Here is a 13841-nt window from a genome sequence, read left to right on the forward strand (position 1 = left end):
CAATCCTTCTGGTGCTACCCGCCCTGAGCCCGCCTGTGGGAAGGGTGGGGTATAAATGCAACAAATGAAATCAATAAATAAATAGAGTGGCTGCCCACTCCTCCTTTTTAATCTCCACAACAACCCTGTAAGGTAGGATACATTGAAAAAGTGTGACGGGTCCAAGGTCAACCAATGAGCTTCATGACTCAGTGGGGATTTATTTATCCAGCTTGGAAGACTCTGAGTTGGTAAAAGAAGCATAACAATGATTGGATTTTTCATTTCCCTGTTCATGCAATGCTGGGAGCCAGTGTGGTGCAGTGGTTTAGAGTGTTGGACTAGTATCTGGCTAGACCCAGGTTTAAATCCTGACTTGTGCCGTGGAAACATTCTGGGTGACCTTGGGGCAGTCACACGCTCTCTCAGCCCAGCCCCAGCCCCCCCCCCCCGGGAAATTGATGTGTCTCTCTCTCTCTCTCTCTCTCTCTCTCTCTCTCTCTCTCTCTCTCTCTCTCTCACACACACACACACACACACACACACACGGAATAAAACATTTTTGGTCTTAAACACAGGAGACTCTCTCTCACACACACACATACCTGGAATAAAATGTTTTTTGTCTTAAACACAGGAGACACACTCTCTCTCTTTCTGGCGTGCTCCCTCTGGCCCTTTCCCTCCCTCTCTGTCTCTGAAGAAGAAAAAGTGTGCTTGCACACAAAAGCTTATACCTGGAATAAAACATTGCCAACAAGATGACATTTTTCCCCTTTTCCTGGCTCGTTCCCTCCCCTTCCTCCCCAGAAGAGGAAAGGGGAGGAACCTTCAGCCAATCAAGGGAAGGCTTTATTTCTCTCCTCTGAAGCAGGAAACAGGAGAGACTGGCCTAAGGGAGTTGCGATGTTAGAAACAGGAAGCAGCACAGAATTGCTCTTGGGCCGGATTGAAGCCTTGCAGGGACCAGATCCGGATCCGGCCTTCAAGCCGTATGTTTGACACCCCTACCCAAACCCATCTCTTTTACAAAAGCATTGGCTCAGCCCCTTAGTTCTAATGCTCTATAAAATAAAGCATAGGTACATATAACAGCATTTGTTAATCTTTATCCTTGGTTACCTGGCCTCTTTCTTCCCTCCCTTTCTCCACCCACTAAAGAAATGTAGACTGTAAAGCACCATGGAGAAGAGCGGCATCCTTTTTTTTGGCTTGTTAATTCTGCAGAGCATGATGTATTTGTGGGCACTGAATAAATAATAACAGGATGACAAAATTCCCTTGACTAGTCTGCAATTGTAAGGTACAGGGATTCCATAATTGAAATCTACCACTGCCAACCTCCTAGATTGCTTTTAGGAGGGAAAAAGACCTCCTACATTGTGCTTGCCTTTTTCTCTAATGGGGCTTAAAGCAGCTAGGGGAAGGAAAGAAGCTATTTTTAACTGGGGGAAATGGTATGGGAGGGGACTGTTGATCTCCCTCCTGTTCCTCAAATCCCAATCCATATGATATACACCAGGCTTAAGACTGAACACTGTCTGGAGTTTCAGCTATGGAAATCACACATTAGATGCCGTTTGGCCTTTATATCCTGCCTTTCTTTCTCAGAACACAGATCAATACACACTTGGCTCCCAAGCGGTCTCCCATCCAGGCACTGACCACTGGCCCAGCCCTGCCTAGCTTCCGCGTGTATACTACTATATTTATTATGTGCCTTCAGACTATACACAGGGACCTACTGAGTCAAGCCACTACAGGCAGAGAAGGGCAGGGTAACACTGTCCCTGTAAACATTTTGCCAAACCGGCAGGAAATGCAAGGAATTTAAAGTCCTCAGTTATACAACTACAAACACATCTAAAAGCTCTGTGGGTAAAAGAAATCTTCAACAGCTCTACAAATGTGGACAAAAAGCTCTCCATTAACTTTTAAAAGATTCTTCCACAAACAGAAAAGTCACCCTGCCTTCATTCTCTCCCAGGCTCAAGAGCCTCTGTCTTCACATGGCAAGGAGCCTAGGGAACAAAACTGCTAAATACACAGCCCTAGCTACACCAAACAGGAGAAAATGAGGAATTTCAGACAGACGATATAATCCGGAAGAGGAATGGTTCCCAAACAGTTTCTGGTCTGTCATTTCAGACAGAACCATTTTAGAACCGGTTTCCTACTGGAATATATTTGTAATTTCAGACACAAACGCTTCCGTCCCGTTTAGCAAATGGGGCTGAAGTGTTTTACCTGTCAACCGCTTCCAAGTAGTCTTCAGTTTCCTCTCCCGGTTCTGATGCGCTTTTTCCCGCCGTTTTTCACCCGCGCGGGCGATCTCCGGCTATAACGCCATAACGGAACAGCAGTATATCAGCCCCATTGGAATGCCTGGAGTGTTTTGTTATAGTGCTATAGTGCTATAGCGCTATAAAACGAATATTAAAAAAAAAAGCCAGAGATCGCCCACGCGGGCGAAAAATGGTGGGGGGAAAGCGGTGCAGTCTGAAATGGCAAACCGCTTCAGATCCAGCTCTTTACTGGAAGGGGAAAGCCATGTGTGAAATGGCAGCCCTATACCGGTTTACTCCATGACAGATCAAAAACAGCTTCAAAACGGGTTAAAAAGGGTAATGTGAAATTCCTCAATCTTCTCAGTGCCTCCACAGAAACACAATATCAGATGCGTCAGTTTCTACTTGCAAGGATTTCCCCAGACTTTCCTTGGAAACTTAGAGCTCATATAGGAGACCCAGATGTAAATATTTGTTTTTCCACAGAAGTCTCTTTCAGCAAATGCTGGCATTACCTGCAGGAACGTGCCAATGCTCAACAGACCAGCCTCTGTAAACCACAAGCCAAACTGAACTCATTGGAACGGCAAAAAAACAGTCACTTAAACAAGAATCCCAAACCAAATCTGGCGGTGACTAAAAGGTCCTTGGTCTGCAAACCTGTATTTACTTTAGACCACTTTAATTATCATCGCTTCCTCCAAAGAATCCTAGACACTGCAGTTTGATGAGCTACTATGTAAAAAATCCCTATTCCACCCTCCCACCACCCACGCTCAGGGTTCCCCGAAAACTGAAAATGACTATCGACTCAATATAAGTCTGCAATAGCCAGAACAAGGCTAGGCTTGTGGAAATGTCAGGGGCTAGCAGCAACTAGAGGAAACAGGTAAGAGAGGTAGGCCCATGAACGATGTGATAATGTCAGTCAAATGTGTCTGCCCCTTTCACATGGCGATGTGTTTTGTTTTGCCAAAGGAGACAGGATCTTTATTTATTATTGAGAAAGTTTACGTGCTGCCTCTCTGGAGAACAAACTTGAGATGGCTTACAAAATAAAATGCGATAAATCTTGAAAAAGTATCATTAAAAATGAGGAAACTATTAAAAATCCAGGATAAAACTATTAGCAGCATCAAATGAGTCACATAAAACAGTTCTCAGGCTACGAGGACACTGTAAAAATTTTCAAAATATCAATCCCTAACTAAAAGCCTAGGTAGAAAGAAATGCTTTGTGTTGGAACCTAAAAGAAAGTAGTGTAGGTGCCAGGTGGGCCTCAAGGAGAAGCACATTCCACAGGTGAGGTGCCACCACTGAAAGAGTCCAGTCTCTGGTTACCATCCACCTCACCTCTGCAGGCAGGAACACAGAGACCAGGGCTTGTGAGGAAGATCTTAACTATTGGGCTGGACAGTACAAGAGGAGATGATCTTTCCAGATGAAGAAGAATGTAGGATGGAAAAGTACTGAGGTTCCACTGCTCAGAGGACTTCTCTCCGGGCTAGCTCCAATATGGGAAGTGAGCCAGCAGGATTGGAAGAAGAAGAAGAAATTGGATTTATACCCCCCGCCCTTCACTACCCAAAGGAGTCTCAGAGCGGCTTACAAAGTCCTTTCCCTTCCCCTCCCCACAACAGATACCCTGTGAGGTAGGTGGGGCTGAGAGAGCTCTGACAGAAACTGCTCTTTTTCAAGAGCAGCTCTGACAGGACTACGGCTTGCCCAAGGTCATCCAGCCAGGTGCAAGTGGAGGAGTGGGGAATCAAACCCGGTTCTCCCAGATTAGAGTCCGTGCACTTAACCACTACAGCAAACTGGCACCAAATTGGAGGAAAAATGTGTTTGAAGTAATGATGTGCAGCAAGGAAAGGTAGAGGAGGAGTTATACTTCCTACTTTTATATAAATAATAGAGTTCCTGTACATCCATCACTTTACACCTGAGCAGGGCAGACCACCTTTTGCCGCTGCTGAACTTTCCAGATTATCTGCCAGGGCAGCCCTGTGCAGAGTGCATTACAGTAATCTAGCCTCAAGTTTACCACAGCACGGATCAGCACAGCCAGATCAAGTATCTGGGAGTCGATCTCATTTCTGCAAACTAAATGCAACTGGATCAAAAAAGCATTTTTTTTGCTGCTGTTTTAACCTGCCTTTCTAATATGATTCCTGGATATAAAAGAACTCCCATATTTTAACTGAATTTACTGTATCAACAGTGAGGAGAACTACCCTGTTCAATGCAGCCAGTTTACCAATCAGCATCACCTATATCTGATCTGGATTCAGTTCATTCTCCCTCAGCCTCCTGACCACTGCATTCAGGCACCGGCTCAGCACAGAGAGGGCAGCTCCTGGTGATTTAGTCAAGGTGATAGACAGCTGGATGCCATTCGCATACTGATGATGCCTCATGCCAAACATACCCATGACCTTGCAAACTATGCAAAACTGGATTATTCAGGAAGACACAGGTAATAGGGCTGTAGTGTAATGAAAGGGTTCGGAGAGATGCTCTGGTAAAGGGATAGCAACTGTGGACTATACTACTCTTCTAGTGTCTGTAGCTATAAGTATGATCCAACTATGTAATTTTTGCATCATTTAACATGTCATGTAAAAATGCTTGTGCTTTCTTTCAGCTCTGTTTTAGATTTCTGTTAATCCAAATCTTATTGCATTTTTATTAGATGTCCCATCCTGTTGATGGTACTGACTGACACTGTGTAGGCGAACTATAAATATAATGTAAATAAATAAGAATTGAACCGTGCAGAGGAGAAAAACTGACCTCACGAGACCTTCCCCATGCAGATCCATAGAACTGATTCTTCATCTCCCACTACCACTTTTCGAGTACAGCCTTTTATCATGAACCCAAACAGTTAATTCTGCTCCCCTTAGAGCTACCTCTTTTTAGGCATTTCAGCAACATGGGATGACACATGACCGATTTCACACAAGAGCTGCACCGCGGTCGCACCTCCCTTTGCCCCGCTTCTATTGGTCAATTTCCCACTAGAAGCCGCGTGGCCGCATTTTGACCCGCGGCTTCGCCTGATTTTCCCCGCAGTTTCGTGGCGCAGCTCTTGTGTGAAATCGGTCTATCAGTTGGTCCACTACAAGATCAGCAATACTAGCAAGGACACTCCATTTGAACCAGTGCCACTAAAGCAGTCTCTGCCCCCAAACCAGGCCTATAGCCTGAATGAAAACGGTTAAAGGCAGATGCATCATTCTGTATAGACAAGTGGAGACCAACAACAAAATGTTGCGTACTGAGTTCATCTTGAACTCCGTTCTCTCTCTTCCCCCCCCCCAGGCTCTGTCTCTCCCCCCCTTCTCTCTCTTCCCCCCCCTTCTCTCTCTTCTCTCCCCCCCCCACGATGGTGAAGATGAGGATGGCGGCCAAGGTGGAAGCCACCCAAGGGGGCCGCTCCGAGGCCGGCGGGGGGCTGTCCAAGCCACTCGGCGGGGGCTCTCTTGGGAGGAGGGGTGTGTGTGTGTCTCTGGAGCGCCGCCTTCTCCCCCTCGTACGTTGCCGCAGGCCGCTTCTCTTCCCTTCACGGGAACGCTGGCTCCACATCTCTTCCCCCTCCTCACCGGTCTTTCTCCCCCGCCGCCGCCGCTGCTGGGCCTCACCGGCCGTTCGCTCCCTTCCCCCGCATGCAAGCCCGGTAGGTCGCAGAGCGTCTCCTGTGCACGTGCAGGAGACGGTCTTGCACTTTCGGGGGGATTTAAACATCCCCCCGAAAATTTTTTCAACTTTTTGCATTTTTGTGCACACGTGGGCCGGCCCCCCAGCTGCCCCCGGAGCGCTGATTTAGCGATCCGCACCCCGGGGGCAACTTCGCTATTAGATATATAGATATGGTTCAGGAGTACATCACTACTTCTTTCCCTTCCTTGACATGATGTTCAATGAAATCACTTGGGGATGAACCAAGGGTATTCTTAGCTCCACTTTTAAAGTGCAAATAAACATACCCTTGGTGGTAAACAAAGCCCCCTAGGAAAGAGAAAGGGCAGGCTCTACTTCTGTAACGTTCACATGAACAAACAATGCAAGAATTAGAACTTTAAAATAAGAAATGGATGAACAGAAGTGCCAGGTCTCTTTAAACACCAAGGAGAAGTTCAAAGGTTATATGTAGAATGCACAATCCCATCACTGTCCATATCGTGAACCACTGAGGTGTCACCACTTTCAGGGAGAGCTCATATTCCTCCCAGGAGCCAGTGCGGTATAGTGATGAGACAACTGGACTAGGATCTGGGAGACCCAGGTTTGAATCCTTGCTCTGCCATAGAAGCTTGCTGGGTGACTTTGGGCCAGTCATACATTCTTAGGCTAACCTACCTCACAGGGTTGTTGTGAGGATAAAATAGAGAAGATAATGATATAAGCTGCTTTGGGTCCCCATTGGGAAGAAAGGTGGGGTATAAAGGAAGTAGATAAATAATAAGTAGTATCTCAGTAACAAACCAACGGTATTACCTACATAAGATTCAACCCCTGGTGTTTTTTGTTTAAAAGTTTGCAGGCAACATGACTGCGAAGCATCACTGCCTGAAAACTCTGGGGAGTTGCTGTCAGCTGCAACAGATATGATTCCTGGGGCTGAAGAGACAGAAATGGTAGAGCCCATCAAGGGTCTATCACCTTGGTTTTCTGTGACTTTAAAAGCAGAATGAAAAGCAATGCGAAATTTAAGAATTGAAGACTTTCCCATCTCTAAACCTTCACACTGGAAAGAAGCTGCACCTTGTCCAATGACTGCCATCTTGTCACATCATTTTAAGGCACAAGGGGTTCTGCAAGGGACAAGGACAGCAATCCGCCCCCCCCCCTTCAAACTAAACGAAAATGTATATTGCGCTCTTTGTCCCAATCCTTTGCCGTGCTAAAGTGAGGTCAGAAGCAGAGAAAGGGCACTCCGAGGTGCCTGAGTCACCAATATTAGACAGTCAAAATGTCTTGCCAAGTCATCAAAAGTAGGTCTCGCCAACTCCACCCTACACAGACAACCTGAGGGCAGGTACTTTCTGTAGAAGTTTGTCATCAGTCTGAAGTGATTTACGGAGTTCCATTCATGATGCAAGGAAAAGGCGTACCCAAATGCAAACATAACACACATACTCTCATGCACAATCACTTCAGTTTTATAATATATAAGTAAGATCTCCAGCCCATCACACCTGCACAGTTCAAACTAGCTTACCTGTCATGCTCAGAAGCTACAGGTAGCACCAGGGAAAAAAAGGATAAATCTCTCTTCTTCTGTGGACTGCTTTTGGCTTGGCGTTTTGCCCTCAATTCAGTAAGAGTCTCTGGACCAGCTGCTTTTCGGGAAGCTCGGATTATCCTAAATCCATCTGGCAATGGATCAGAGAAGGGCTTTTATTGTTACATTTTCTTAGCATTGTTATAGTTAGTTGCATGGATGGGTTTCCCCTTTTATCTCTAGGCATTCCGTGCCATCCCCCCACCCCTTTTTGGTTTATCTCTTGCGCTGCCTCTGTGCAGTACAACATCATCAGAAATAATCAAAAGAAAACATTTTACAAAGAAATACAAGGGTAATGCCATTTGCTCACCACCATCCTGGCCTTTAACTTAACTGCTGAGCTATCCACTGTAGCCTAGGTTTGCCAGACAACCCCCCCCCCCCCCGGCCACTGGTGGAGGAGGGGGGTAGATTGCCAGATCCAGGTTGGGAAACTCATAGAGATTTGGGGATGGAGCCTGGGGAAGGACAAGAACCTCAGCGGGATGCAATGCCATAGAGTCCACCCCCCAAAGCATCCATTTTCTCCAGGGGAGCTGATCTCTGTCATCTGGAGATGAGCTGTAATTCCAGGAGATCCCCAGGTCCCACCCAGAGGCTGGCATCCCTAGCCTGTCAGATCTGTATGGGCATGAAAAACACTGGCAGGTTTACAGGACACTGAGCCACTTGCTGGCAACTGGCTAGCCCAAATTTAAACCAGGTGTGAACAGATATTAATTTATTTCATTTAGAAAATGTATATCTGGCCTTTCTACCCTTACCCTCAGCCCCTGACTTGTGACGAATAAGAAAGCCCTTTTAATCACTTGCAGACAGCCTTTTCTTCAGCACTGATTAACCAACAGCTAACTCTCCCACTCCACACAAACCTCAACAACCAGGGTTTACACCTTGCACTGGATTCTAATGCATTACAGGGCCCAAAACACAGCTTCTCTGCCCCCCCCCCCTACAATCACAGAACATGACCCCAACCCTCAGTCTCACGAAAGAAGAATTTGTATTTTGTTTCTGAAGGGACAAAAGTCACAAGAAGCTAGCCAGCTCCCACCCTGCTTCCAGGCTGCCGGGCCCGGGTAATAGGAGCTGCAATGGTTACTCATCGTCCCCCTCCACCCCCACAAGCACTTGGGCCTTGCTTTTCAGAATAAAGATGATCGGAAAGCACTCAGCGCTGCCAAACACTGCCCTTTTCCCACATCCTTCGGTCCTGTTGGAGCCCTGAGAACTATTACCTTCAGCCTCTCGGACGATGAGCTAATTCCTTCGAGTCTGCGTCTCAGCTGCAAACTGGTCAACAATGTGAAGCAAGCCAGAAGTTTGCCAACTTTCCCTCTCGGTCTCTCCTTCCTGCCCTTTGCCTCCCTTCCCTTTCTGCTCCTCGCCAGCCCCTTCTCTCACTCATCCCTGCGCCTACTCATCTCTTGCCCTCTCACACCTGGCTGGAGCTGGATCAGCAGGCGCCTCCCGCGCCCGGGCAAGAAAGGGTGGGCGGGACCGTTCGCCTGTTGAATGAAGGGCGCGAGGTGGCTTCAGCCAAAACAAGTCCCAGCAGCCCCTCCGCCTGTCCAGGAATGCGCGCTGTGTGGATTCCATTCAGAGGAGAAAAGACACCCTGGTGGGCGGGAAGGGACGGATAAAAGGAAGCAAGGAGAAAGAGAGCAGCTACCAAGCAAAGCTCCTTTTTGCACTCCGCGCACGCACATCTGTTCTCCTCTATAGAGCAAGCAATCGAAACAGCGGCAGTATTTTTTTTAAAGAGTTGCCGATATGGACGCGTGCAGTCTCAGCGGTGTCCTACAGGATTGTTGCAGTGTCATTCAAGAAATAGAGTTGTACCTCCACGTTCTCTGTGAGATTGCATGAGGCCTGAAGAAGAAGAGAAGAAGAGGAGGAGGAGGAGATTGGATTTATACCCCGCCCTTCACTACCCAAAGGAGTCTCAGAGCGACTTACAAACTCCTTTCCCTTCCCCTCCCCACAACAGACACCCTGTGAGGTAGGTCGGGCTGAGAGAGCTCTGACACAAACTGCTCTTTTTCAAGGACAGCTGTGCCAGAAGCCCATCGTTTGAACTCTGCGGTGGCCAGGGTTGCCAGGTCCCTCCTGGATGGAGGATAGGGTTTCCAGATCCGGGTAGGGAAACTCCTGGAGATTTGGGGAGGACAGAGACCGCAGTGGGGTGCAATGCCATAGAGTCCACCCTCCAAAGCATCCACTTTCTCCAGGGGAACTGATCTCTGTAGTCTGGACATGAGTTGCAATTCCAGGGGATCCCCAGGTCCCACCTGGAGGCTGGCATCCGTAGGTCACAGAACTTGGTTCTCTGCAATGGCCTTTTCCTGGCTGCTGATGGCTGTAGTAGACAAATGCCCCATAATCACTAGGGGGATATAAGGTGTTGCAGTCATGTTGGTAGATAATCAAAATAAGTAAAATCTGGACACAGACTGAGCACTATGTAAAAATCTAGCCATTAGGTGTCAAAAGCACAAGTGGGTATCTGGATGCCCACCTATACTGCCTTCCTTACAAATGTGCTTTCTGAAACCATGTTGCCTCCTGACAGGTAAGCAGAACAAGCCACAAGACCAGTTTTCAATATTAAATTTGTGTACAAGAAGCAACAGCAGCACAGATTAAGTCCCAGAAGTGACGGTCCAAACAGGCACTTTGGCTTATAGCCCCCATCCACTGCTAGAAATGAAAGTGTCAAGGCATAAGCAGGCCTGTAAGTAATGCTCTCTAGGCTGGAAGTCTTCCCCACAAACATATACGAAACCCCAGATGTATAAGGGTTACAACCGCTATTTGCCACATCCATGGCCATTTTCCTATACTTTTAAATGCTGCACAAATTCAACAGGTGCAGCTTTCGAGAGCCAGTTTGGTATAGTGGTTAAGTTCACGGACTCTAATCTGGGAGAACCGGGTTTGATTCCCCACTCCTCCACTTGCACCTGGCTGGATGACCTTGGGCAAGCCATAGGTCTGATAAGAGCTGTTCTTGAAAAAGAGCAATTTCTGTCAGAGCTCTCTCAGCCCTGCCTACCTCACAGGTTGTCTGTTGTGGGGAGGGGAAGGAGTTTGTAAGCCACTCTGAGACTCCTTTGGGTAGTGAAGGGCGGGGTATAAATCCAATCGCTTCTTCTTCTTCAATCTCAGATGAATCCAGGAATGAAAAATAGGTTTGGGGACTATGTTCAAAGGAGTCCTGACTCCAGCAGTTTGTTCTGCACGGCAATGCAGTAGGATTGGAGAGTTCTGCCCAAATAACAGAACCCAGGTTCTTTGACAGAGTGATTGGTAGGACGTAAGATATGAAAGGCTGAGAACTGCAGCCATAGACCACTAGGCCATCCTGACACATTGTAATATAGTATACATTTTAAAGAATTTGTGTGAGCTTGAAGCTAAAGAAGTCCTGATGAGGGGATTAATGAGAGGTAAAACACTAATTAACACCCTCCTCCCGATATTTTGGAATGGTTTTATCCAACCCTAACAAAATATATCCTACAGTGTGGTGTAGTAAAATTGGGGAGGTTGGATACGTGCTGTGATGCATGTATTCCCCAGCCTGAATTCCACACACACCGGTTGCCAGTGGAATTTATTTACTTGTCCATACAAACCCACTTGCATTGGATTAGCAAGGTGCAGTTGAGCCACTTTTGAGGGAAACTGCTTTTTTCTGTGTTCAGCCCCTTTGTCGCTCTTCTGAATCACTGTGGTGTGCTGTTTAAAATGCCCATAGCGCATCCTACAACGCTTCTTTTTCGCTGTGCGATCTTCCTCAGACTTTTTAAACTGTTCTAATGTGAGCGCTATAACACTAAACCACTATAGCATTTCAGTACTCTAGCGGCACCACTGAGATGCACTGACTCCATTCAGTCATTGCATCTCAATGGTGCTGCTATAACACTGAAGTGCTATAGTGGTTTTGCACTGTAGTACTCACATTACTCAAATCACTCACATCACTCACAGCGGAGCTGCGGTGGCTCAAGTGGTTAAGACACTGAACTGCAGGCTGTGGAAGGTCAGTAGTTCAGCAGTTCAAGACCCGGGTGCCGCAAGACGGGGTGAGCTCCTGTCTCTAGTTCCAGCTCCTGCCAACCTAGCAGTTCGAAAGCAAGAAATTGCAAGTAGATAAATAGGTACCACTTCGGTGGGAAGGTAACAGCGTTCCGTGCGCCTTGGTGTCTAGTCATGACGGCCACATGACCACGGAAACGTCTTCGGACAGCACAGGCTCTTCGGCTTTGAAACGGAGATGAGCACCGCAACCCTAGAGTCGGATTTGACTGGCTTTCGAGCAAGGGAACCTTTACCTTTTTACTCACATTAGAACGTTTTTAAAAGTCTGCGGAAGATTGCGCAGTGAGAAAGGGCAGGAAAAAAGTGGCACTGTTTGAAATGACCATAGCGCTTCAGAAACAGCTTATGAACGGAAGGAAATTCACTGTATTAAACCCTGTCCCTGTATCACTTTACTTTAAATCGAGCCATCAACGAATAACATCCGGTTTAGAACAGTAATGTGAAACGGGCCTATAACTTTGGATGAGGGTAAAAATAACTCTCTCCTGTGTCGTATGACTCGTGTTCAGAATTAGATGAGGCACTCCCTGCCCCCGCGCTGCATCTGTTGCCATGACCTTTCGCTTCCATTTTGTTGGCATTAGTCTCTATGCCATGGCCTATAACTAGACAACCCGTTCTGCCAAATTCAGAAAGTTCTGGCCAGCAGTTGCCCAGAAGTTGTTCCAGAATATATTTGCAAGACAAAAGAGGCAATTAGGGCAGAAGAAAAGGCAGGAGCAGGCTGTCTTAGCCTTGAAGGAACACTTGTTAGCTTACCCTAGGTGGACAATCCCAGAAAAGGTGAAGTTTCTCTCAGTGAAAAACCCATAGAGAAATTGACCTGGCCATGTTGCAAATATTGTTCTAGGGCTGTAATCCTAAACCTGTTTACTAGGGAGTAAGCCCCAACGAACTCGGTTGTATTCACTTCTGAGTATACATACCTAAGGTTGCCCTCTTAAGGATTTCAATCCAATCAAGGAGAGAAAGACAGACACACACCTATGATGTCCCCAGGCTGTGCCTCCTCCCCTAGGTAATCCAGAAGCTGGTCATCTGTAATCTTGCTGCATCCCTCGAAGCCTGGGAAATCCATATATATCCCTAGCTCTTATATTGAGAGCTCCTATTATTATTCCAATTCATGCTTGACTTTGAGCTGTGTTCCCTGGGTACTGATTTGCTTGCCAAAAACCCAGTCCTGCTCCATATACTTTGCCCTTTGGATGTCCTTGAATTATCTCCTGACATCTCTGCCCAGTAGGATTGCCAGCTGCCTGGGGGGAAAATGTTGTCCCTTTAATAGAGGGTTAATAGGACGTTATTTACTAAGTGATGTTATTTATTTTCGTGCCATAAATTGTATCAACCTCCTATGTCCACAAATGAAGCCTCTACTGAACAGACAGGATATCTTTCTCTAGGCCCATTGGCTACCCTATGTTATCTCCCTTGCCAAACTGCCTTCCTTGAACTCTAAACTCCTTGCTCGCATGTAGGTCTGAGGTCCACTTGGATTGTCAGATACCTGGGTGCCCTACTTCCCTGGAAGGCTTATTTTATTTGGCATTTTTAATTGACTTGTTTTAGTGATTGTTTGTTTGTTTTAGATTCTGATTGTTTTATTGTTGTTGAACCACGTATAAAAGGTCTGGAGGTGGCATACACATTTTGTAAATAAATTTGTAAACGAATAACATCAGGAAACGAGCAGGGAAGAAAGAAATCTAAAATGGCTGCTTCTGGGCACTTGCACACAGAAGAGACTACCCAGGACAAATTGCCCTCCTCACTGTAAAAATTTGCTGTCCTTTTTGACAGCTTTTAACACCTGCTGTATTCCACTCCCCAACCTGTTCCATTAGTCTACCGATGGCAGATAGATTTCTCATTAGGTAACTTGTGTTTAAACAGGTGTTGGTTTTGTGGTTTTGTTTGTGTGCTTCTCATTGTAAGCCACCTTGAGTTTGCATCAAGTGTGCACGTGCACACGTGCACTCTCACACATACATGTGCAAAATCCCAGCTACCTCTGAAATCTGAAAGGATACCCCTTTTGGTAGATGCCCCAGCATACTGTGGAGGAAGCCCTTTGAGATGGAGATTTTTTTTAAAAAAAAACACCCTTCCCATCCTATAGAGTTGTACTACTTATCTGAAACACACCTGGTTTTTAAAAAAGGCTTTTAAAT

At 46.5% G+C, this 13841-nt stretch overlaps 1 protein-coding gene across 1 annotated transcript in view; it reads right to left on the reverse strand.

The window, feature by feature from the left end:
* CARD10 (caspase recruitment domain family member 10) overlaps nt 1–7556 on the reverse strand; it is a 60523-nt gene extending 52967 nt beyond the window's left edge. The window contains exon 1 of the mRNA XM_015405981.1: nt 7492–7556. Within this exon, the coding sequence (XP_015261467.1) occupies nt 7492–7498 (7 nt within the window). The 5' untranslated portion in view covers nt 7499–7556. The remainder of the gene's footprint in view (nt 1–7491) is intronic.
* Between the last annotated feature and the right edge of the window lie 6285 nt (nt 7557–13841).

The sequence above is a fragment of the Gekko japonicus genome, unplaced genomic scaffold (assembly GCF_001447785.1).
Source record: "Gekko japonicus isolate JY-2015 unplaced genomic scaffold, Gekko_japonicus_V1.1 scaffold385, whole genome shotgun sequence".
Taxonomy (NCBI): domain Eukaryota; kingdom Metazoa; phylum Chordata; class Lepidosauria; order Squamata; family Gekkonidae; genus Gekko; species Gekko japonicus.